Source organism: Chlorocebus sabaeus, chromosome 6 (genome assembly GCF_047675955.1).
Source record: "Chlorocebus sabaeus isolate Y175 chromosome 6, mChlSab1.0.hap1, whole genome shotgun sequence".
Lineage (NCBI taxonomy): Eukaryota > Metazoa > Chordata > Mammalia > Primates > Cercopithecidae > Chlorocebus > Chlorocebus sabaeus.
This window is the reverse complement of record NC_132909.1, coordinates 4,207,983-4,230,004: the sequence shown is the minus strand read 5'-3', so window position 1 is coordinate 4,230,004 and position 22,022 is coordinate 4,207,983. Positions and strand designations below refer to the sequence as shown.

The 22,022-nt window shown below is 55.5% G+C and overlaps 3 protein-coding genes across 4 annotated transcripts; 1 reads left to right on the top strand and 2 right to left on the bottom strand.

The window, feature by feature from the left end:
• Positions 1-1,584: 1,584 nt before the first annotated feature.
• On the bottom strand, positions 1,585-8,329 carry OSCAR (osteoclast associated Ig-like receptor). Of its 2 annotated transcripts, none has more exons than XM_073015983.1 (5): positions 8,079-8,329; positions 7,080-7,112; positions 5,312-5,611; positions 4,220-4,519; positions 1,585-2,884 (listed from the first exon to the last, which is right to left on the bottom strand). In XM_073015983.1, the coding sequence occupies exons 1-5, from the start codon at positions 8,260-8,262 to the stop codon at positions 2,397-2,399; spliced, it is 1,305 nt and encodes a 434-aa protein (XP_072872084.1). In that variant the 5' UTR covers positions 8,263-8,329; the 3' UTR covers positions 1,585-2,396. The 2 variants fall into 2 exon arrangements, with proteins under 2 accessions (XP_072872084.1, XP_007996165.3); XM_007997974.3 differs by having other exon boundaries at positions 1,585-2,533; positions 4,238-4,519.
• Positions 8,330-9,831: 1,502 nt separating this feature from the next.
• Positions 9,832-13,380, top strand: NDUFA3 (NADH:ubiquinone oxidoreductase subunit A3). The gene is made up of 4 exons (XM_007997975.3): positions 9,832-9,938; positions 10,163-10,237; positions 12,630-12,707; positions 13,230-13,380. Exons 1-4 carry the CDS (start codon positions 9,929-9,931, stop codon positions 13,319-13,321), a joined length of 255 nt encoding a protein of 84 aa, XP_007996166.1. The 5' UTR covers positions 9,832-9,928; the 3' UTR covers positions 13,322-13,380.
• Positions 13,381-13,437: 57 nt separating this feature from the next.
• Positions 13,438-22,020, bottom strand: TFPT (TCF3 fusion partner). The gene is made up of 6 exons (XM_007997977.3): positions 21,842-22,020; positions 20,886-21,144; positions 18,426-18,496; positions 14,732-14,801; positions 14,432-14,650; positions 13,438-13,587 (listed from the first exon to the last, which is right to left on the bottom strand). The coding sequence occupies exons 1-6, from the start codon at positions 21,862-21,864 to the stop codon at positions 13,468-13,470; spliced, it is 762 nt and encodes a 253-aa protein (XP_007996168.3). The 5' UTR covers positions 21,865-22,020; the 3' UTR covers positions 13,438-13,467.
• Positions 22,021-22,022: the final 2 nt, after the last annotated feature.

The window sequence follows — 22,022 nt, the reverse complement described above, 5'->3', positions numbered from 1 at the left end:
TGCACTCCAGCCTGGGCAATGAGAGCAAAACTCTTGTCTCAAAAAAAAAAAAAAAAGATTTGAGTTAGTTTAGTCTCTGAAACAAAAGAGCACACCAACAAATACTGTTTATTCCTCCCCAAATCATTTATGTGTGTTAGGCAGAAAGATCATTAAATCAATGAAGTGAGTCAAGACAAGCATTTTTAATAAGATAAAATATATCAATGTGCATCCACATAGAAGTGAATATTGCTTCAGGCCGGGTGCGGTGGCTCACGCCTGTAGTCCCAGCACTTTGGGAGGCAGAGGCGGGCAGATCACTTGAGATTAGGAGTTCCAGACCAGCCTGGCCCACATGGTGAAACCCCATCTCTACTAAAAATACAAAAAATTAGCCAGGCGTGGTGGCAGGTGCCTGTAATCCCAGCTCCTCGGGAGGCTGAGGCAGGAGAATCCTTGAACCCAGGAGGCAGAGGTTGCAGTGAGCCAAGATCGTGCCACTGCACTCCAGCCTGGGAGAAAGAGGGAAACTCCATCTCAAAAATAACAAAAAACAAACAGGGGTTGGGGTCAGAGGAGTTATAGCCGCTGATCTAAGGTTTTCTAATGTTTCTTCCTGTGTTGGGGACAAGTTCCTTGGTTCCTCCCTAGAACGGACAAGGTAGATATTCGTGGTTTTCCCTTTCTCGGATGGAAACTCAGAAGGGTCTGTACACTGCTCCAGTTTGCCCAGCATGGTACGGCTGGGCTGTCCAAGCATTAGAAGTCACTGTCTTCTCCATAAAGTGGGGAAAGGGGAAGGGGAAGTTGAAAAACAATACAAATAGAAGAAGGTGTGTGCTCCACCAAAATTAGGGCACAAGTCAAGAAAAGGGGAAATGAACTTGTCTGGATGGCTCATGCCTATAATCCCCATACTTCAGGAGGCAGAGGCAGGAGGATCATTTGACCTCAGGAGTTGGAAATCAGCCTGGCCAACATAGAGAGACCTCTACAAATAATAATAATAATAATAATAATAATAAATCAGCCAGGTATGGTGGCCTGCACCTGTGGTTCTAGCTACTTGGGAGGCTGAGGTGGGGAGATCACTTAAGCCTGGGAGGTCCATGCAGCAGTGAGCCTTGATCATGCCACTGCAATCTAGCCTGGGCAAAAGAGTAAGGCCCAGTCAAGGCAGGGAAAGGGAAAGGGAAGGGGCGCGGTGGCTCAGGCCTGTAATCCCAGCACTTTGGGAGGCTGAGGCCGATGGATCACTTGAGGTCAGGAGTTTGAGACCACCCTGGCCAATATGGCTAAACTCCATCTCTATTAAAAATACAAAACTTAGCTGGGCGTGGTGGGTGCACACCTGTAATCCCAGCTACTCAGGAGGCTGAGGCACGAGAATCACTTGAACCCAGGAGGCGGAGGTTGCAGTGAACCGAGATTGCGCCACTGCACTCCAGCCTGGGTGATGGAGTGAGATCTTCTCTCAAAAAAAAAAAAAAAAAAAAAAAAAAAAAAAAAAAAAGTTGTGCTTGATTATGCTTGATGGAAAAAAGGTGAGACCTTCTTTTCAGCAATGAGTCTGGTAGAAATCGGTGTAATAGGGTAGCTCACATTCGTTGAGCACTTACTACGGGCCAGTTACTGTTTTAAATGTTTTATGTGTGTTATGCACTGAATCCTACAACAATCCTATGAAATGGGTTTTATCAGTGCATCCATTTCACCGTCCAGGCGAGAGAGAGTTGGGAAGGGCGCTTTCTCAATGCTGCCACCGCGTCCGGAGTTGGTTCTTCCAGTGGGTTTGTGGTCCGGCTGCCTTCAAGAATGCAGCCGCAGACCTTCGCGGTGAGTGTCACAGCTCTTAAAGATGGCATGGACCCAAAGAGTGAGCAGCAGCAAAATTTATTGTGAAGAGCAAGAGAACACAGCTTCCACAGACTGGAAGGGGACCCAAGCAGGTTGCCGCTGCTGGCTAGTTTTTATTCCCTTATTTGTCCCCGCCTATGTCCTGCTGACTGGTCCACTTTACAGAGCGCTGATTGGTCCATTTTACAATCCTCTTGTAAGACAGAAAAGTTCTCCAAGCCTCCACTCGACCCAGGAGGTCCAGCTGGCTTCCCCTCTCACTGCTACCTCTCTGTAGCTGCTACTACTACCACAGTGAGTAGACGGCAGCGCTGGGATTCGAACCCTCTGTCTTCTGGCTTGGAAATCTTAACCACTGATGGCGTCTTCCACTCAGCTACTCCTTGGGAAAGGCCCGGAAAGAAGCCACAGCACAGGGCACAGGGGTGTCGAAGGGCAGTTCCTCGGGGCTCAGCCAGCAGGGCTGCGGGGCTGCAGGAAAGGACAGTCCAGCCCAGGGTCCCAGCTTCTCCATCACTCAGGTTGGAAGTCTTCTCGCGTTGCAGTGCCCCTGGGGCTCAAGGGCGGACACCAGCAGGAGCGCGGTTCTGGCTGCGCCAGTCAAAAGTGACCAGTGCGCCCAGGGAGATGAGGACCAGACCGGCCAGCCCCAGGCGGACAAGATTCCCCCGAGTGTAGTCGGAGGAGCTAGAGTCTGCGGGCAGAGCCGGGAGAGGCGGGCCGTCAGCTCCCGGACCCCGAAGTCTGGGACCTGAACTCCAGGTTTCCAGCCCTGGGGTGGACTTGGGGACCTGACTCCTCAGTCTCAAAGTTGAGGGGGAGTCGATGGAGGTTTCAACTCCTGGGACCAGGAAGGAGGGACTGGGGGCCTGGATTCCTGGGTCTGAGGGAGGAGGGGCCGGGGGCCTGGACTCCTGGGTCTGAGGGAGGAGGGGCCGGGGGCCTGGACTCCTGGGTCTGAGGGAGGAGGGGCTGGGGGCCTGGACTCCTGGGTCTGAGGGAGGAGGGACTGGGGCCTGGACTCCTGGGTCTGAGGGAGGAGGGACTGGGGCCTGGACTCCTGGGTCTGAGGGAGGAGGGGCTGGGGGGCCTGGGCTCCTGGGTCTGAGGGAGGAGGGGCCGGGGGCCTGGACTCCTGGGTCTGGGGGAGGAGGGGCGGGGGGGCCTGGACTCCTGGGTCTGAGGGAGGAGGGGCCGGGGGCCTGGACTCCTGGGTCTGGGGGAGGAGGGGCCGGGGGGCCTGGACTCCTGGGTCTGAGGGAGGAGGGGCCGGGGGCCTGGACTCCTGGGTCTGAGGGAGGAGGGGCCGGGGGCCTGGACTCCTGGGTCTGAGGGAGGAGGGGCCGGGGGCCTGGACTCCTGGGTCTGAGGGAGGAGGGACTGGGGCCTGGACTCCTGGGTCTGAGGGAGGAGGGGCTGGGGGGCCTGGGCTCCTGGGTCTGAGGGAGGAGGGGCCGGGGGCCTGGGCTCCTGGGTCTGGGGGAGGAGGGGCCGGGGGCCTGGACTCCTGGGTCTGAGGGAGGAGGGGCCGGGGGCCTGGACTCCTGGGTCTGAGGGAGGAGGGGCCGGGGACCTGGACTCCTGGGTCTGAGGGAGGAGGGACTGGGGCCTGGGCTCCTGGGTCTGAGGGAGGAGGGGCCGGGGGTCTGGGCTCCTGGGTCTGAGGGAGGAGGGACTGGGGCCTGGGCTCCTGGGTCTGAGGGAGGAGGGGCCGGGGGTCTGGGCTCCTGGGTCTGAGGGAGGAGGGGCCGGGGGTCTGGACTCCTGGGTCTGAGGGAGGAGGGACCGGGGGCCTGGACTCCTGGGTCTGAGGGAGGAGGGGCCGGGGGTCTGGACTCCTGGGTCTGGGGGAGGAGGGGCTGGGGGGCCTGGACTCCTGGGTCTGAGGGAGGAGGGGCTGGGGGGCCTGGACTCCTGGGTCTGGGGGAGGAGGGGCCGGGGGCCTGGACTCCTGGGTCTGAGGGAGGAGGGGCCGGGGGCCTGGACTCCTGGGTCTGAGGGAGGAGGGGCCGGGGGCCTGGACTCCTGGGTCTGGGGGAGGAGGGGCTGGGGGGCCTGGACTCCTGGGTCTGGGGGAGGAGGGGCCGGGGGCCTGGACTCCTGGGTCTGAGGGAGGAGGGGCCGGGGGCCTGGACTCCTGGGTCTGGGGGAGGAGGGGCCGGGGGCCTGGACTCCTGGGTCTGGGGGAGGAGGGGCTGGGGGGCCTGGACTCCTGGGTCTGGGGGAGGAGGGGCCGGGGGCCTGGACTCCTGGGTCTGAGGGAGGAGGGGCCGGGGGCCTGGACTCCTGGGTCTGGGGGAGGAGGGGCTGGGGGGCCTGGGCTTCTGGGTCTGGGGGAGGAGGGGCTGGGGCCTGCGTTCCTGGGGCTGGGGAGACGGGCCGGCGGCAGGGCCCTCACCTTCCCAGCTGATGACCAGCGCCTCGCTGCGCTGCGACAGCACGTAGGGCGCGGAGGGCGTGTGGTAGTAGCAGCTGTAGGTGCCGGGAGCGCGGGCGCCCAGCAGCGGGAAGTCAGCCCAGGGCTGCGCGGAGTCGCGGTACTGCAGCGGGGCCGCCACGCCCTCGCGGTACAGCACGAAGCTCATGTTCCGCAGGCGGCCGGCGCAGCGCAGGCTTACGTTGGCGCCGGGAGCCACCACCGGCCCAGGCAGCGCCACCAGTGACGGCCGCGGCAGCTGCTCTGCGGAGACGGGGTGAGAGTGGGGGGCCGCGTGAGCGCCTTCCGCTCTCTCGCTCTCTTTCTCTTTCTGCCTCTGTCTCTCTCTCTCTTTCTCTCTGCCTGTCTCTCTCTCTCTCTGCCTGTCTCTCTCTTTCTGTCTCTCTCTCTCTCTGCCTGTCTCTCTCTTTCTGTCTCTCTCTCTCTCTGCCTGTCTCTTTCTGTCTCTCTCTCTGCCTGTCTCTCTCTTTCTCTCTGCCTGTCTCTCTCTTTCTCTCTGCCTGTCTCTCTCTCTCTCTGCCTGTCTCTCTCTCTCTCTGCCTGTCTCTCTCTCTCTGCCTGTCTCTCTCTCTGCCTGTCTCTCTCTCTGCCTGTCTCTCTCTCTCTCTGCCTGTCTCTCTTTCTCTCTGCCTGTCTCTCTCTCTCTCTGCCTGTCTCTCTCTTTCTCTCTGCCTGTCTCTCTCTCTGCCTGTCTCTCTTTCTCTCTGCCTGTCTCTCTCTTTCTCTCTGCCTGTCTCTCTCTTCCTCTCTCTGCCTCTGTCTCTTTCTCTTTGTCTCTCTCTCTGCCTCGGTCTCTCTTTCTCTCTGCCTCTCTTTCTCCTTCTGCCTCTGTCTCTTTCTCTCTCCCCTCACTCTACCTCTCTCTCTCTTTCTGTCTGCCCGGCCCCTTCTCTCCCCCAGTATCTCTGTGTCTTTCTTCTTGTGTCTGTGAATCTATCAGTTTGCCTGCCTTGCTCTCTCTTTCCCTGTATCTCTCTGTCCCTCCCCCACCTCCCTTGTTCCACCTGCTTCTCCTCCCTGACCCCAGGACCTCACCTGTCACCAGCAGCTCCAGGGGATCGCTGGGCTGGGACCAGACACCCGGCCTCCAGTCTGGCCTCCGGTAGCAGCAGTGGTAACTTCCCCCTTGGGCTGGAGTCACCTCCTCCAGAAAGAATTCTGCCAGCTCGGAGGACACATCCCGGAAGAGAGGGGGACCGATCTCTCCAAGCTTGAAAAGTCCAAATCTCCAGGCGGGTTGGGGTGCCCGGCACCTCAAGGTCACATTGACCCCAGGGGTCACAACTGTAGCCGGCTGAGCTCCCAGCCATGGCTTGGGGTATAAAGCTGGGGGGACTGAATAAACGGGGCTGCCTGGGTCCTCGGGCCTCCTGGGAGCCCCAGAAGATGACAGGGAAGTTGGGGAAGGAGGAAAATCACCTTGAACGATTACTGCCTCTTTCTCAGTCTCAGTTTCCTGTTTGTAAAAATCAGGGAGAGACTGGACTACAATCACGGCTTGTTAAAACCAGGTGCAAATCAGAGGGGCAGGACAGAAACTTCTGAGCTTTACTCCACAGTTTGTAAACACAGTAGTCAGGTCCCAGAACTCTGTAATTTTATTTTATTTTTTTTTAAGTAATCAGATGGGGGTGTCTCCCTATGTCGGCCAGGCTGGTCTTAAACTACCAGCCTCAAGCAATCCTCCCACCTTGGCCTCCCAAAGTTCTGGGATTACAGGTGTGAGCCACCACACCCAGCCAGAACTCTAATTTTAAATAACTTTCCAGAATATTTGCAATATAGTATTTCAAGAGTTGCCAAAACTTACTATTTGGAAGAAAAAAAAAATGTTGGATCCCTACCCCACACCATTTCCCAAAACAACTTTCAGATTAATTAAAGACCTACCTGTGTTTCATTTTTTTAACTATAAAATTATTCAAAAAACTATAGGAAAATATATTTGTCTTGGGGTAAGGAAGGCTTCTTAAAATATAAAATAAGTTCTATGGAAGATTAATTAATTTGACCACTTCAAATTTCTTAAGTTGTGTATGCTAAAAGACAAAACTAGAGGACAAATGACAGTACTGGCAGACATCACTTATTCACAAATCACACAAGAGTATAGGAAGGCTGCCAGGTGTGGTGGCTTATGGCTGTAATCCCAGCGCTTTGGGAGGCCAAGGTGGGTGGATCACCTGAGGTCAGGAGTTCAAGACCAGCCTGGCCAGCATGGTGAAATCCTGTCTCAACTAAAAACACAAAAATTAGTCGGGTGTGGTGGTGCTAGCTTGTAGTCCCAGCTGTTTGGGAGGCTGAGCAGGAGAATTGCTTGAACCCTGGAGGCGGAGGTTGCAGTTAGCCAAGATCATGCCACTGCACTGCAGCCTGGGCAACAGAGTGAGAACTCCATGATGATGTGCACTTTGGGAGGCTGAGGCTGGAGGATTGCCTGAGCCCAGGAGTTCGAAGCTGCAATAAGCTATGATAGAGCCACTGCACTCCAGGCTGGGTGACAGAATGAAGCATCTTTAAAAATAAATAAATAAAAATAAGGGTCAGGTGAGGGGGCTCATGTTTGTAATCCCAGCACTTTCTGAGGCACTCTGCCTCAGAAGTTCCTGCTCTTCAGTACTCACCTATAATGACCACTAAGGGGGGTGAGAAAAGAAGGAAGGAAGGAAGGAATGGAGGGAGGGAGGGAGGGAGGGAGGAAAATAAGGACTTCTGGGATGGGATTGGGCACCAAAATAAAATCTGAGTAGTTGGAAAAGGGGTGTCAGCGACATAAAGGAGAGTGGATGGGGCAGCTACTCACCAGATGGAGTAATGTCCGTGTGACACAGAGGCCCTGTAGAAGGTTGAGGGACTAGTTCCTTTTTTTTTTTTTTTTGTCTGAGACAGAGTCTTGCTCTGCCGCCCAGGCTGGAGTATAGTGGTGTGATCCCAGCTCACTGCAACTTCTGCCTCCCAGGTTCAAGCGATTCTTCTGCCTCAGCCTCCCTAGTAGCCGGGACTACAGATGCCCGCCACCACACCAGACTAATTTTTGTATTTTTAGTAGAGACAGGGTTTCGCCATGTTGGTCAGGCTGGTCTTGAACTCCTGTCCTCAGGTGATCTGCCCGCCTCAGCCTCCCAAAGTGCTGGGATTACAGGCGTGAGCCACTGTGCCCAACAGCGAGTTCCTTTCAAAGCCCTTTGTGGCCAGCCCCATCTCACTGGTAGCCCCAGAATCTGAGTCCTCAGCTTCTCTCTCCTCTGGGAAATGAGAATCTTATCCCTCCCTCCTCTTGTCTCAGTAGACAGAAATTCGGACTTCCATTGCCCACCTACTGAAGAAGTCTGAACGCAGACCCCTCTGGCCTGGGCACCCAAGAGTTCAGGCCCTTGAACTCCACCTTTCCAGGGGGCAGAGCTTCTCCTCTCCTGGGTTCAGGAATCTGGGTCCCCATTTCCCTCTTCTTTCAGGAGCTAAAAGCCCTGTTCCCAGCCCCCTTTTCCCAGGGAATCGGGAGTCCTGGCTTCCATCCCCCTCCCATATGAGAATCTAGGAGTCCTCCCTGTCCCCTATCCTCTTCCTGCCTCAAGATCCAGAGATATCTGTCCCCACCTCCTTCCTCTTTCGGGAATCTGTGTTCCCTTGCTTTAGGACCCAGGGGTCTGGACCCCAGTCCTGTTCTTTATTTGAACCTAGAATCCCAAAGCTCCAGCTAGTGCTGCCTGGTCCCCCTGCAGGGTGTCTGGGTCTCCATTCTCTCTCTCTTTCTGCCCCCCATCCCATCCAGGAACCCAGGGAGAAGGAAGGGGCGGCTCACAGAGGGTCAGCAGCTGGAGGATCAGCACCAGGGCCATGGTAGGCAGATATCTGCTGGAGCTGGAATCAGGGCTTGGTTGCATCCTCTCCCCTCCCAGGAAATGAGGAAACATCAGAAAGCCAGACCCAGATCGTTGTTTAGGGAAGAGAGGATCGAGGTGGGGGCCTGTGGGTGACTGTGTCATAGCCCTATAGTGCTGTGGAAAAGGTTAGCAGGGGGTCAGTCATAACCTGTGGTGTTCATTAATTTAACTCTAGAAACAAATACTAGTCGGGAGGCGGAGGCAGGAGGATCGCTTGAGCCCCAGAGTTCAAGAGCAGCTTGGGCGAGACCCTGTCTAAAAAATAAATAAATTGTGCCACCACACTCCAGCCTGGGTGATAGAGTGAGACCATGTCTTCAAATACAGACAGACAGACAGACAGAAAGATATCTGTTTTTTAAAAAACCTATTATGTGCCAGACCCTTGCTGTGATTGAAAGAAAAAAAGAAAAAAAAATTTAGCATCTATTATGTGCCAGGCCCTTGCTGTGATAAATAGATGATAGATAGATAGATAAAAATTAGCATCTATTATGTGCCAGGCCCTTGCTGTGATAGATAGACAGATAGATAAAAATTAGCATCTATTATGTGCCAGGCCTTTGCTATGATAGATAGATAGATACAAATTAGCACCTGTTAAGTGCCAGGCCCTTGCTGTGATTGATTGATAGATAAAAATTAACACCAATTACGTGCCAGGCCCTTGCTGTGATTAATTGATCGATAGATTGGTTGACAGATAAAAATTAGCACCTATTATGTGCCAGGCTCTTGCTGTGATACTGTGATTGATTGATTGATTGATTAAAATTAGCACCTATAGGCCGGGCGCGGTGGCTCACGCCTGTAATCCCAGCACTTTGGGAGGCCAAGGCGGGCGGATTACCTGAGGTAGGGAAGTTGGAGACTAGCCTGACCAACATGGAGAAACCCCGTCTTTACTAAAAATAGAAAAATTAGCCTGGTGTGGAGGCGCGCGCCTGTAATCCCAGCTACTCAGGAGGCTGAGGCAGGAGAATCGCTTGAACCCCGGAGGCGGAGGTTGCTGTGAGCCGAGATCGCGCCAGTGCACTCCAGCCTGGGCGACTCAGTCTCAGAAAGAAAAAAAAAAGATTAGGACCTATTACGTGGCAGACCCTCGCTGTGCGATGTTGGCAGGCACAGAGGGAACTCAGACTCCGTTACTGCTCTCAAGCAGCTGCTACCAGTCCGACTGACAGACCCAGACCAGGTCAGTTTCTTAAGTGATCTGAGCTATACTGGCGGTAACAGGGCACTGTGAGAGCCCGCAGAAAGCTCCTAACCCATCTGGGATGAGACCTAGCGCTTCCAGGACGAGCTGATGTTGAGCTGAGACCTCAAAGGAAAGGTTAGTCATTCACCTTCTCCCGGGCTCAGTTTCTTCATCTGTAAAATGGGCTTTTATACATAAACTATAAAATGAGGACTATTTTGTTCCTCCTTAGGTGGTCTCAGTAGGAGGTCTAGTCACCGCAGAACGACTTCTAGGCAGAGACTAAGGAGATTCCACGCAGGTCCGCAAAGCCAGGCTTGCGCTTGCTCTTGGTACTACTTCGTTTACCTCGGCGGCTCCATCTTTGTTCTGCGCTAGTGCGCACGCGCAGACTCCGACAGCGGTACCTTGCACAGAGGGACCACAACTCCCAGAGTGCTCCGCGTCCTGGCTTTCGCCTCCACTTCTGCTTCAGGGCGCACGCGCAACCCGGGGAGGGGTTTCTCGCGCATAGGGACCACAACTCCCAGAGTGCCCCGCGTCCTCGCCGGTGTCGCCGCCGAGACCAAGATGGCTGCCAGTAAGTGCAGGTGCCGGTGGCGCGGGGGGCTCGGTGGTACCGGGAACCTCCGGGCAGTCCTGGGACTGAGGTGCGGCAGGGCAGTGGTGGAGGCGATGGGGTCCGTGCTGGAGGGGGACGCAGAAGTCACGAGGGGGCTCCTCCAGGGCAGGGGTGGCACGAGAGGATTAGAGGTCACGGGGCGCAGCCACTTGCAGGGGTGACCCTCCTCGCCACCCCTTCAGGACTCGGCGCCTTCCTCAAGAATGTCTGGGACAAGGAGCCAGTGCTGGTCGCGTCCTTCGTCATCGGGGGCATCGGTGCGTGAGTGCTTCAGGCGCAAACTTGCATCGTCCACCCCCGTCCCCCTACATCCCTCCATCTTGTACCTCTAAAGCCCTGTCGCCTCCCTCGGCTCCCCTCCAGTGTGTCTGCACCCCCACGACATCCCCTTGTCTATCCCCATACCCATTATAACGTCTCCACCGCCCCCCGCATTCCTCTCCCCCTACCCAATACGCTCTTAACCCCTCTAAATGAGACGTTCTCAACCCTGCTTATGCATTAGCAACACCTGAGCACCAAAAATAAAGTCCAGATCCTCCTCCTCCCTTTCATCTCCCCTCTCCCACATTCTGAATTTAGTTGGCTTGGTTGGAGGTGGGGCTGGGGAATCTGTGTCTTGTGAAAATCCCCCTATGATCCTAATGTGTCGTCTTGCTGATTGAAAACCTCAGCCCTCTACCCTGGAACTGTGCTACTCACACCTTAATTAGCACCGCAGTTCCTGCAGGGATGGGGCCTTTTTTTTTTTTTCTTTTTTTGGAGATGGAGTCTCACTGTCACCCAGGCTGATGTGCAGTGACGCGATCCCAGCTCACTGCAAACTCAGCCTCCCGGGATCAAGGGATTCCCCTGCCTCAGCTTCTGGAATAGCTGGGACTACAGGCGCCCACCACCACGCCCGGCTAATTTTTTTGTATTTTTAGTAGAGACAGGGTTTCGCCGTGTTAGCTAGGGTGGTCTTGATCTCCTGACCTCGTGATCCGCCCTCCTCTGCCTCCCAAGTGCTGGGTGAGCCACTGCTCACCCCTGGGATTACAGGGATGGCACGTACCACCACGCCTGGCTAATTTTTGTATTTTTAGTAGAGATGAAGTTTCACTATGTTGTTCAGGCTGGTCTTGAACTCCTGACCGCAAGTGATCCGCTTTCCCAAAGTACTGGGATTACCGGAGTGAGCCACTGCGCCTGGCCAAACTGTGGGTTCTGATTCTGTAGGTCTGGGGTGGGGCATGGGATTCTGCATTTTTGAAGAGTTGCCAGGTCTTGTCAGTACTGTTGGTCCACCAGCCAGGCACTAGGTAAGGTTCTGAACACTTGTTCGATCTGGCAGCCACCAGCCACACCTGGCCACTGAGCACTTGAAGTGAGGCTGGTATGAATTGAGGTGGTATAAGACACACTGGATTTCAAACACCTAGTATAACTAAGTGTGTAAACTACCAATCGTCTTTTGTTGATTACATGTTGAAGTCATGTTTGGATATACCATGGGTTTTTTTGGTCTGTTTTTGTTTTTTTGAGACGGAGTTTTGCTTTCGTCTAGGCTGGAGTGCGATGACCTGATCTCAACTCACTGCAACCTCTGCCTCCCAGGTTCAAGCGATTCTCCTGTCTCAGCCTCCTGGGTAGCTGGGATTACAGGCGCATGCCACCACACCTGGCTAATTTTTTGTATTTTTAGTAGAGACAGGGTTTCATCACATTGGTCAGGCTGGTCTCGAACTCCTGACCTCAGGTGATCCACCTGCCTCGGCCTCCTAAAATCTTGGGATTACAGGCGTTAGCCACCTCACCCAGCCAAGTATGTTTCTTAAAATTTGTTTTATCTGTATCTTATTTTTACTGTGCCTACTAGAAGATATAAAATTATATACCTGGCTCTTACCATCTGTCAGTGCTGGCCTAGAACATTCTTCTTATGCACTGTACCCCATCCCCCGGGACTCCTGGCTCCCACCCTAGGTGGACTGTGACCTGTCAGTGACTGTTGTTTGTGCAAACCTTTCTCCTCCAGTTTGTAACAGTTTTTTCTGTTTTTTTTTTTTGTTTGCGACAGAGTCTCTGTTGCCCAGGCTGGAGTGCAGTGGCACAATGTGGGCTCACTGCAACCTCTGCCTCCCAGGCTCAAGGGATTCTCCTGCCTCAGCCTGCTGAGGAGCTGAGATTACAGGCTCCTGCCACCATGCCCGGCTAATTTTTGTATCTTTAGTAGAGATGGGGATTCATCATGTTGTCCAGGCTGGTCGTGAACTCCTGACCTCAGGTGATCTGCCCACCTTTGCCTCCCAAAGTGCTGGGATTACAGGCATGAGCCACTGTGCCTGGCCAAATGTGTAACAGTCTTAATTTCTCCATGATGACCCCTGCACTCAATATATACTCATTCCACAACCAACCCCAGTGCTTCCTCCTCTAGGCCGCATGTATCTGTGAGTGTTAGACTCCCACCCCTACCTCCACTTAACCCCCGAAAAGAGTTTTAAGTCCTCTTGTCTATAAGTAGGGATCCCAGGGTACCAAGGATCCTCCTGGAGGCCCTCCCCGCAGCCCTCCCGCTTTGCAGTTTATCTTTGCCAAGGCTCAGATTCCCTTCCCCTCTCCTCAAAGCCACCTTCCCCTGGGGCTCACCCCTGTGTCTCTCCACAGCTATAATTATGCCCGCATTCAGCCCCTACGTCAAGTACTCCATCATGATCAACAAGGCCACGCCCTACAACTACCCAGGTGAGTAGGGGCCAGGCAGGGATCCCTGGGATGGGCCCAGCCTCCCTGTGCTGGGGTAGGGGCAGTTACGGGCAGCTGTTTCCTGAGCAGGCATCAGAGATTCAGCAGTGGTGCCTGGATTCCCCCTGTTCCATTATTTAAGAATTGAGCTATAATTCGTATACTATTCTGTGTTTGTGCTTCGAGTTTCTATTACCTTTCCACATTTCTGTCCCTCTCTGGGTTCCCATCTGTGTTGTTTTCTCGGTCTCCATCTTTTCAGGTTTCGGTCCTGTTTCCCCATCTCTTTTGACCCTAGCTCGCTCTCGCGCAGGCTCTCACTTGCTCTCTATCTGTCTGGTTTTCCATGTCTCTCAGTCTCTGTATTTCCTGCCTCTTTCTGCATCACTGATTCTCTGACCCTTCCCCTCCTCTCAGCCCTGGGGTCCCCCTTCCCTCTCTGAACATAGAGCGACAGACCAGCTCTTCTCTCCAGGACTCTGGAGACTTGCTGGTCTCAGTGGCCCACCTCCTGTCCCACAGTGCCCGTCCGTGATGATGGGAACATGCCGGACGTGCCCAGCCACCCCCAGGACCCTCAGGGCCCCAGCCTGGAGTGGCTGAAGAAACTGTGAGCACCTTCACTGACAGTGGCGGCCCCTCCCATGGCTCCCAATAAAAATGTGAAAAGCAACCCCAGAGCGTGGCATGTGTGTGATCAGCGGTGGGAACCAGTAGACGGTGGCCAGGGTGAGTGTGGGCTCAGTTTACTGGGCATGGGTCAGTCAGAGGCTGGGCTAGCCAGAGTTGGGTAGGGCAGCAGTTTGTCTGGACCCCGAGAAACCCAGCTGGAATCCAGGGCTTCATCTGCTTCAAAGCCAAAGTCTTCCTCGACCTTAATCTGCAGGAGAAGGAACAAGATGTTAATAGGCCTGAGAATCCAGAAAATCCCATCAGTTTCACCATTTTTGTTTTCATTTTGTTTTGATTTTCAAAGAGACAGGGTCTGGAGTGCAGTGGTGCCATCACAGTTCACTGCAGCCTCTGCCTCCCAGGCTCAAATGATCCTCCCACCTCAGCTTCCCAAGCAGCTGGGACTACAGGCACATGCCAATCATGCCTAACATGTTTTTTTCTTGTTGGTAGAGATGGGAGTCACGGTATGTCGCTCAGGCTGGTCTCAAACTGCTGGCATCAAGTGATCCCCCATGTAGGCCTCCCAAAGTGCTGGGATTACGGACATGGGCCACTGCACCCAGCCAGCCTCACCGTTCGTGTCTTCCTAGGCCAGTCACCTTCCTCCTCACACCTCAGAGCAATCCCAGTGTTCCTGGGTCCAGATGTTCTTTCAGCTTTCCTCCCCGCACTGGGCCTTCCCTTCCACCCCATCTTCTCTGATCCTTCCTTCTCCTCTACTCCTAGCCTTGTCTAGCTATTTTTCCTTCTCCAGGTCTTCCTCCTTCCCTTTCCAACTTTGCCCTCCTTTTCACCCAAGCCTTTGCCCCACTTTTTCCAACTACTTCCCTGCCTGATCCTAGGCCTCCAACACATCCTGGTTACCTCCTTTCTTCAACTTTCCCCAGCCCTGGGCCCCTCAGGGTGCAGAACCAAAACCCAAGAGCCCTGAACCTGACTTGGCCCCAGCCCTGGCCTCAGCCCCTCCCCTTGAGTCCCCCCCTCCTCACCTCCACCGGAGCCAGCTCTGGGGCCCCGGTCCCTCCCCTTGAGTCCCCCGACTTCCTCACCTGCACCGAAGCCAGCTCTGGAGTCAGCGCAGTTCCTGCTCGGCGTCCATCCCGCGGCACTCGCCGCCTCTTCCGCCCACTGGGCCCCTCGCCGGGCGCTGGGCTGCCAGGTTCTGGGGGTGCAGGAGTCCTTCTGGGCGGGGACAGTGCCTCTTTCTCTGGAGGCTCATTCTCAGCATTGCCTGGGGTGGGAGCATCCGTGCCCTGGCTGCCCTCATCCTGGTGGGGAGGAGGGGGAGGTAGGTGAAGGCTGCGTCCTGGGCTCCCAGTTCCTGACCCTCCTGGAGGCCGAACACTCACCTCTAGCACAATGGTGAACTGGCTGGCCCGGTAGTCATCCCCATAGGAGTCCAGCACTCTCATGAGGAACCTGCTCGGGGGAGAAGCCACCAATGGAGTAAGTTACCTCCTAGCAGCTGGGGAAAGGGCCACAGGATAGAGCTCAGCTCTCACCCCACTCAACACCAAAGCTGTCCTGGACCCAGACGGTCCTGAGCTCTGGAGGCCTGGGAGCCACGCCCTTGACCAGCCTTGAGACCTCAAGCAAGACAAGACGACCATTCTGAGGCTGAGTTTCCAGCTCTGCAAAGACATGAAACCCTCAACTGGGCTGGATGTTGTAGTGGTGACACTGAAGTAGTGACACCAGACGATTTCTGTACTTATTGTGATGTCGGTACTTAGTAAACATTCATATGTGAGTTATCATTTTTATTGATAAGAGAGGGGAGTGCAGAACGCTCTTAATGACCTCGCCTCTTATCAACACCCCCTTCTCTTCTTTCCCCAGCCCCTGCCTCCAGAGATCCTGAGTTTTAAAGCTCTAATTGATGGGATGCTTCCTCTGCGCCAGCGCCTGGGCAGGTTTGTTGTTGTTTTGAGGTGGAGTCTCATTCTGTTGCCCAGACTGGAGGGCAGTGGCGTGATCTCGGCTCACCACAACCTCCACCTCCCGGGTTCAAGTGATTCTCCTGCCTCAGCCTCCCGAGTAGCTGGGATTACAAGCACCTGCAACCATGCCCAGCTAATTTTTGTATTTTTAGTAGAGACAGGGTTTCACCGTGTTGGCCAGGCTGGTCTTGAACTCCTGACCTCAGGTGATCCGCCTGCCTCGGCCTCCCAAAGTGCTGGGATTACAGGCATGAGCCACCGCGCCCGGCCAGGATGTTTCTCACACAGACCTCGGTGGTTCCACATGCACCGAGCGCCCACTCTGCCCTGTATGCTGTTCCGGCGGCTGTGCCAAGGACACAGCGGGCAACAAAGGTCCCTATGCTTACAGAGTCAGGGTTGCAGGGGAGACAGACAATAAGCAAACCAGCCCAACACAACAGGTCAGAACGTGGGAAGAAGGCAGGTGATACTGGGCTTGGAACTTCAAAAGGATGGTGGCGGACACCTCACCAAGCAGGCGAGGGAGCGGCGGAAGGAGTGGCAGGTGCAAACGTCCTGACGTGGGTGCAGAGTACACGCGCCTGGTTTCCAGAGCAGCAGGCAGGCGGGCGTAAGGGGCCCTCTGAGGCAGGGCCTGGTCGGCTGCTGCGGAACATTCGCCTTTACTCCGAGTCAGCGGAGAGCCACCGCAGAGGAGCAGAGGAGGGGCCTGGTCTGTCTGACATTTTAGAAGGACTAGTCCCACATTTCAGATACAGCAGGCCTGGCGGGACCTGAGAACTTGCATTTGCACCAAGTTCCCAGGTGGCACTGATGCTGCCAGTTCAGGGGCCACACTTGGAGAACCACAGGGCTGGGCTCTCGGCCAACAGTGCAGAAAGCCTGATTCTCACTTAGCTGTCCTCAGTTGTTCAGGGAGGTTTTGCATACACAGATGCTTCCTTAACTCTCGCATGTTTTAACCTGAAAGGACACTGATCCCTTTCATAAACTCCTGATCTTAAAAATCTTGGCTAAAGGTCTGTAGTCCCAGCTACTCAGGAGGCTGAGGCAGGAGAATGGCGAGAACCCGGGAGGCGGAGCTTGCAGTGAGCCCACATCGCGCCACTGCACTCCAGCCTGGGTGACAGTGAGACCCTGTCTCAAAAAAAAAAAAAAAAATTGACTAAAGGTACAAACAGGGAAAGGTGGGGCTCGCCCAGGCTGTTTTAAGAGGAGACTTGGGGCCAAAGGAGAGGCAGGGAGGCCAGAGAGGAGTAATCCAAGCAAGAGGCTGTGTCCCCAGGCCCAGGTTGGTGGCAGAGGAGGAGTGAGAAGAGGCGGGATTCTGGATGTATTCTAGGAGTAGAGGTGACGGGTTGTGATGGATGGATGTGCGGCTGAGAGAAACAAAGTGCTCCAGGCAGTGGGAGGTGGAGTTATTCTCTGACATGGGGTAGATGTGGGGGAAGGTCAAGGTTAACTTCAGATGCATGGTGGATAAGCAGGACAGCTGTCCAGCAGGCAGCAGACAAATGAACACAGGATTCAGAAAGCTGTGGATGGAACTCAGAAGTCGGCTGCATTTAGGTGACTTTTTTTTTTTTTTTTTTTTTGAGACGGAGTCTCACTGTGTCACCCAGGCTGGAGTGCAGTGCTGCAATCTCGGCTCACTGCAAGCTCCGCCTCCCGGGTTCAAGGGATTCTTCTGCCTCAGCCTCCTGAGTACCCAAGTAGCTAGGACTACAGGTGTGTGCCACCTATTTTTTTTTTTTTTTTTTTTTTTTGTAGTTTTAGTAGAGACAGGGTTTCACTGTGTTGGCCAGGCTGGTCTCGAACTCCTGACCTCGTGATCCACCCGCCTTGGCCTCCCAAAGTGCTGGGATTACAAGTGTGAGCCGCTGTGCCCGGCCTAGGTGGCCTTTAAAGTGGTTGACCCGCATGACCCAGCTGCGCTTCCCAGAGGATGGGCGTGTTCTGATCTGCTGTCCAAGTCGGCAGCCAGTGGCTGCCCATGGCTGTTCCTAAGCACTTGGTGTGTGGCAAGAGTGACAGAGTTCTTATTTCAACTTAGGTGAAAATCTCACCCGTGGCCGGCGGCTACCGTGCTGGACAGCACAGGTGCGGACAGAGGAACCCTGGGAGCCGCAGGTTTCAGCTTTGGGGAAAGGAGGATGAACTAGCAAAGGCGGCCAAGAAAGAACAGCCTGAAAGGCAGGAGACCCCAGGCTGCCGGGTGACCAGGATGGCAAGAATGGGCTCCAGGGAAGAGCACGTAGCCCTGGGTCACTGCGCCGAGCCTGAGCCGAGGACCGAGATGAGAACCGTGGTTGACTCAGCAACGTGGAGCCATTCCTACCAAGTTTGCTCCCATTCTGCTGGGACAGGGACACTGAGTGGCAGGGGCAGCAGCCACCGGGGCAGGTTTTGTGGATGCTCAGAGAAGCGGCACTGCTTGCTTAGTCACACCGCAAAAAAAAAAAAAAAAAAAAAAAAAAAAAAAGGGCTTGCATTTTGTGCCTTCCATCGTGCTGTTCCCTCCCTTCAGGAGGAGCAGCCCCCTCCAGCCGGCCCTCCCTCAGTCCCGGCGGCGCGCAGCCCCCTCCAGCCGGCCCTCAGCGCTCCCTAAGTCCCGGCGCGCAGCCCCCTCCAGCCGGCCCTCAGCCCTCCCTAAGCCCCGGCGCGCAGCCCCCTCCAGCCGGCCCTCAGCCCTCCCTCAGTCCCGGGGCGCAGCCCCCTCCAGCCGGCCCTCCTTCAGTCCCGGGGCACAGCCCCCTCCAGCCGGCCCTCAGCCCTCCCTCAGTCCCGGGGCGCAGCCCCCTCCAGCCGGCCCTCCCTCAGTCCCGGGGCGCAGCCCCCTCCAGCCGGCCCTCAGCCCTCCCTCAGTCCCGGGGCGCAGCCCCCTGCAACCGGCCGTCCCTCAGTCCTAGTGCTCAGCTCTCTCCTCCAAGACCGAACGCACTCTTCCTCCGTTTGCCTCAGCCCCCGGCCCTCATCTCCTGCCTCTCCTCCTTGTGGCTTGTGAGGGTTGGGCGGACGTGGGAGTGGGGAGAGACCAGAGGGACTGGGGGTGTTTGGGAGCCGAGGCTTAGGGGCCCAGAGGGGACGGTGAAGGGGTTACCTCCGCTCCTGCTGCAGCCTCCGAGTTATCCTCTGCACCTGATGGAGCCTGTTCAGGACCCGCTCGTTCACCTGTGGGGTGGGAACTCCCATCAGCTGGATCCCACGGCTCCCGTTCATTTGTTCAACGGATGTTTAATGGGGCACGTACTAGGCTCCGGGGAGACTGGTCAAAGACCATCGTGTGGGCTGAGGTCCTTCCACCTTCCCCTCCCTCCGGCTCCCCTGTCACCATGCCACAGTCCTGAGTGCCCTCCCGTGGGGGCCTTCCGCATGCTGTTCCTCTACCTGGACCCTCTCCCCAGCCGTCCATACGGCTCACTCCCCACTCCAAGTCTTAAGTCAACTGTTACCTGCTCAGAGACCCCGAACCTCCCATTAAGTCGAAACACACCAGGCCAGGCGCGGTGGCTAATGCCTTGGGAGGCCGAGGCGGACAGATTATTCAAGGTCAGGAGTTCGAGACCAGCCTGGCCAACATGGTGAAACCCCGTCTTTACTAAAGATACAAAAATTACCCGGATGTTGTGGTGCCTGCCTGTAATCTCAGCTATTCGAGAGGCTGAGGTCAGGAGTTCCAGACCAGCCCAGTCAACATGATGAAACCCCGTCTCTACTAAAAAAAAAAAAAAAAAACTACAAAATTAGCTAGGTGTGGTGTATGCCTGCAATCCCAGCTACTTGGGAGGCTGAGGCAGGAGAATCGCTTGAACCCAGAAGGTGGAGGTTGCGGTGAGCCGAGATCACACCATTGCACTCCAGCCTGGGCAACAAGAGCGAAACTCCCATCTGAAAAAAAAAAAAAGAAAAAGACCGGAGTTCAAGTCTCAGCTCTGGCCTGGCACAGTGGCTCATGCCTAGAATCCCAGCACTTTGAGAGGCCAAGACAGGAGGATCACTCAAGTTCGACACCAGCCTGGGCAATAGAGTGAGACCCCAACACTACAAAAAAAAAACAAAAAACAAAATCATCTGGCCTTGGTGGCTGTAGTCCCAGTTCCTTTGGAGGTTGAGATTGCTAGAGTCCAGGATGTTGAGGCTGCAGTGAGCCACAGTCATGCCACTGCACTCCAGCCTGGGCAACACAGCAAGACCCTGTCTCAAAAAAACATCTCAGATCTGCCACTGCTGAGCTCTGAGCGTGGGTGCATTACTTAACCTCTCTGAGCCTTTATTTTCTATGCTAGTAAAACAGAAATAATCTATTCCTGGGGATGGATAAGAGCAGAGGCTCCAATTGAGTCCGTTTGGGCCTTGGTGTCCATCTGTTAAACAGGGTTTGGAATATGCCCCTGGCCTCTAGCCTCCCTCCCTACGGAACTTCCCAACACTGGCATTAAGAGTTGAGGCCAGGTGCGGTGGCTTATGCCTGTAATCCTAGCATTTTGGGAGGCCAAGGTGAGGGGATCACTTGAGGTCAGGAGTTCAAGACCAGCCTCACTCCCAGGACGCACCCACCGCCCGCCCTCAGTCAGGCGTTGTCTCCATCTCCGGAAACATGATGGCTTCAGTTTCTCGCTCTCCCAGTCCAGGCCTCCTCTGTTTAGTCTGCCTTCCACAGGGGCCGTGAGGAATCTTCCTTAACCCAGATCTGACTCCATCCCTCCCCTGCTCAAAACCGCTCCATGCCATGCAACAGAACATTAGTCCTGGAAAAAACTTGGTGTGGGAGAATGTCTCATAAAAAGCTGTGAAGGTTTCTGTTGTTGTTTTTGTTATGTTTTTTTTGAGACGGAGTCTTACTCTGTTGCCCAGGCTGGAGTGCAGTGGTGCGATCTTGGCTCACTGCAACCTCTGCCTCCTGGGTTCAAGCAATTCTCCTGCCTTAGCCTCCCAAGTAGCTGGGATTACAGGCACATACCACCACGTCCGGCTAATTTTTTGTATTTTAGTAGAGAAGGGGTTTCACCATGTTGGCCAGGCTGGTCTCGAACTCCTAACCTTGGGTGATCTGCCTGCCTCAGCCTTCCACAGTGCTGGGGTTATAGGCATGAGCCACCGCGCATGGTCCACCCTCATTCTCAGCAAGGAGGCTGATGCAGTCATTCGGCCCAGACAGCTGGAGTTGGAGTTTGGCAGCCGTGGGGATGGAGGGAAAGAGAAGGGTCCAAAGACATGCAAGAGGCAGAATGAATGAGTCGAGAGGAGTGAATCCTGGCAGGGGTATGGGAGATGTGAAGAGCCTGGGCTTTCACCTGTGAGCGGTGCCACACATTGAGAGGCCCCCAGGAGACATCGGAGGACCCATCTGGGTTGTCAGGGAAGCTCCACGGGAGATGGCCCTTCCAGGGCCTTGGCACAGGGCCAGACACATAATGCATGCTAAATGAGTGAATATGCATATAAGCGGAGGATTCCTTCAGCAAGCCAAGAAAGGCGGGGCGTGTGGAAAGGCAGAGATTGCGGGGGGCGGTAGTTTACGCCAGGGGACCCCAAAACAGGGGGATCCGCACTCACCTACCTGCTCGATCTCCCGGCAGCGCCGACCTAGTGCCTGGTACTTTCTGCGATTTAATTCCCGCTGGCGCCGCCGCCGACCCCGGGCTGCCTCTTCCTCTTCATCTCGCTCCCGGAGCCCTGAGCCACCCAGACCCCCTGACACAAACTCCACTTCCGTCTCCAGCTCGCTCTCCAGGATGTGGCCCCCAAATAGGGGAGGCAGCGCCAACTCCGAGCCTGGCGGCGCTGAGAACTCCTCAAAGCCCACGGCTGCCATGGTCCTGAGGGGCAGGGAAAGGCTCAGGGGCCCTGGATCCTGGACTCCCAGTCCCTTCTCCCACTGAACCAGGAGCCCAAACCCCAGCCCCTTTTCCCTCAGAACTGGGAGTCCAGGCCCCCAGCCCCTAATCCCTCAGACCCTAGAATCCAGGCCCCCAGCCCCTCCTCCCTCAGACCCAGGGATCCAGGCCCCCAGCCCCTCCTCCCTCAGACCCTAAAATCCAGGCCCCCAGCGCCTCCTCCCTCAGATCCAGGGATCCAGGCCCCCAGCCCCTCCTCCCTCAGACCGTAGAATCCAGGCCCCCAGCTCTCCTCCCTCAGACCCAGGAGACCAGGTCCCCAACCCCTCCTTCGTAGCACCCACAGGGTTCAAGCCCTGACCCCCGTCCTCCCAGGATCCAAGAGTCCAGACCTCCAGACTTTTTCTCTCCAAGGACCCAGGGAGTCCAAGCCCCAACCCTCGACCAGACGCAAGAGTCCTGGCTTCCAACCTCCTCGTCTCTCAGATCCAGCAGTCCAAACCCCTAGCCTTCTCCTCCCTCAGGATGCACCAGTCCAGACCCCAGTCCATAAAAGGGTTCAAAGGTTGCATGAACTACAACCCCCATCAGACCTCAGTGTAAAAGCTCATATGGTTGCACACAATGCAGCTGCTGTTTTCTGGGATTCGCAGTTTTTCACAAGGGCTCAGCCACTTACCCTTCTCTCTGCTCCAATTCCATCTCCGCGACCTCCGGAAGCCCCAGGCCTCTTAGCTTCCAATCTCTCAAATCTCTAGATTAAGCCGTTCGCAAAACTACTTGTCCCATCAGGCTCAGGGGCCGAGGACGGCGGGACGTGGCCCTAGGCCTTGTGGGAGTCGTAGTTTCCTGTTTCCGGC

Bases quoted from the DNA above. Each gene is read 5' to 3' on its own strand.
- OSCAR (XM_073015983.1), bottom strand. From the start codon at position 8,262: ATGACACAGTCACCCACAGGCCCCCACCTCGATCCTCTCTTCCCTAAA. The intron at 7,113-8,078 runs GTGAGCCGCCCC...AACCTTCTACAG, and splicing joins CCTCCAGCTGCTGACCCTCT to GGCCTCTGTGTCACACGGAC. The intron at 2,885-4,219 runs GCCCGTCTCCCC...TCCAGGCCCCAG, and splicing joins AGGTGAGGGCCCTGCCGCCG to TCCCTCCTCCCTCAGACCCA.
- NDUFA3 (XM_007997975.3), top strand. The intron at 10,238-12,629 runs GTGCGTGAGTGC...GTCTCTCCACAG, and splicing joins CTTCGTCATCGGGGGCATCG to CTATAATTATGCCCGCATTC. The intron at 12,708-13,229 runs GTGAGTAGGGGC...CCTGTCCCACAG, and splicing joins CACGCCCTACAACTACCCAG to TGCCCGTCCGTGATGATGGG.
- TFPT (XM_007997977.3), bottom strand. From the start codon at position 21,864: ATGGAATTGGAGCAGAGAGAAGG. The intron at 18,497-20,885 runs GTAGGTGAGTGC...CCCACCCCACAG, and splicing joins GCTGCCGGGAGATCGAGCAG to GTGAACGAGCGGGTCCTGAA. The intron at 14,651-14,731 runs GTGAGTGTTCGG...CCTCCCCACCAG, and splicing joins AGTTCACCATTGTGCTAGAG to GATGAGGGCAGCCAGGGCAC.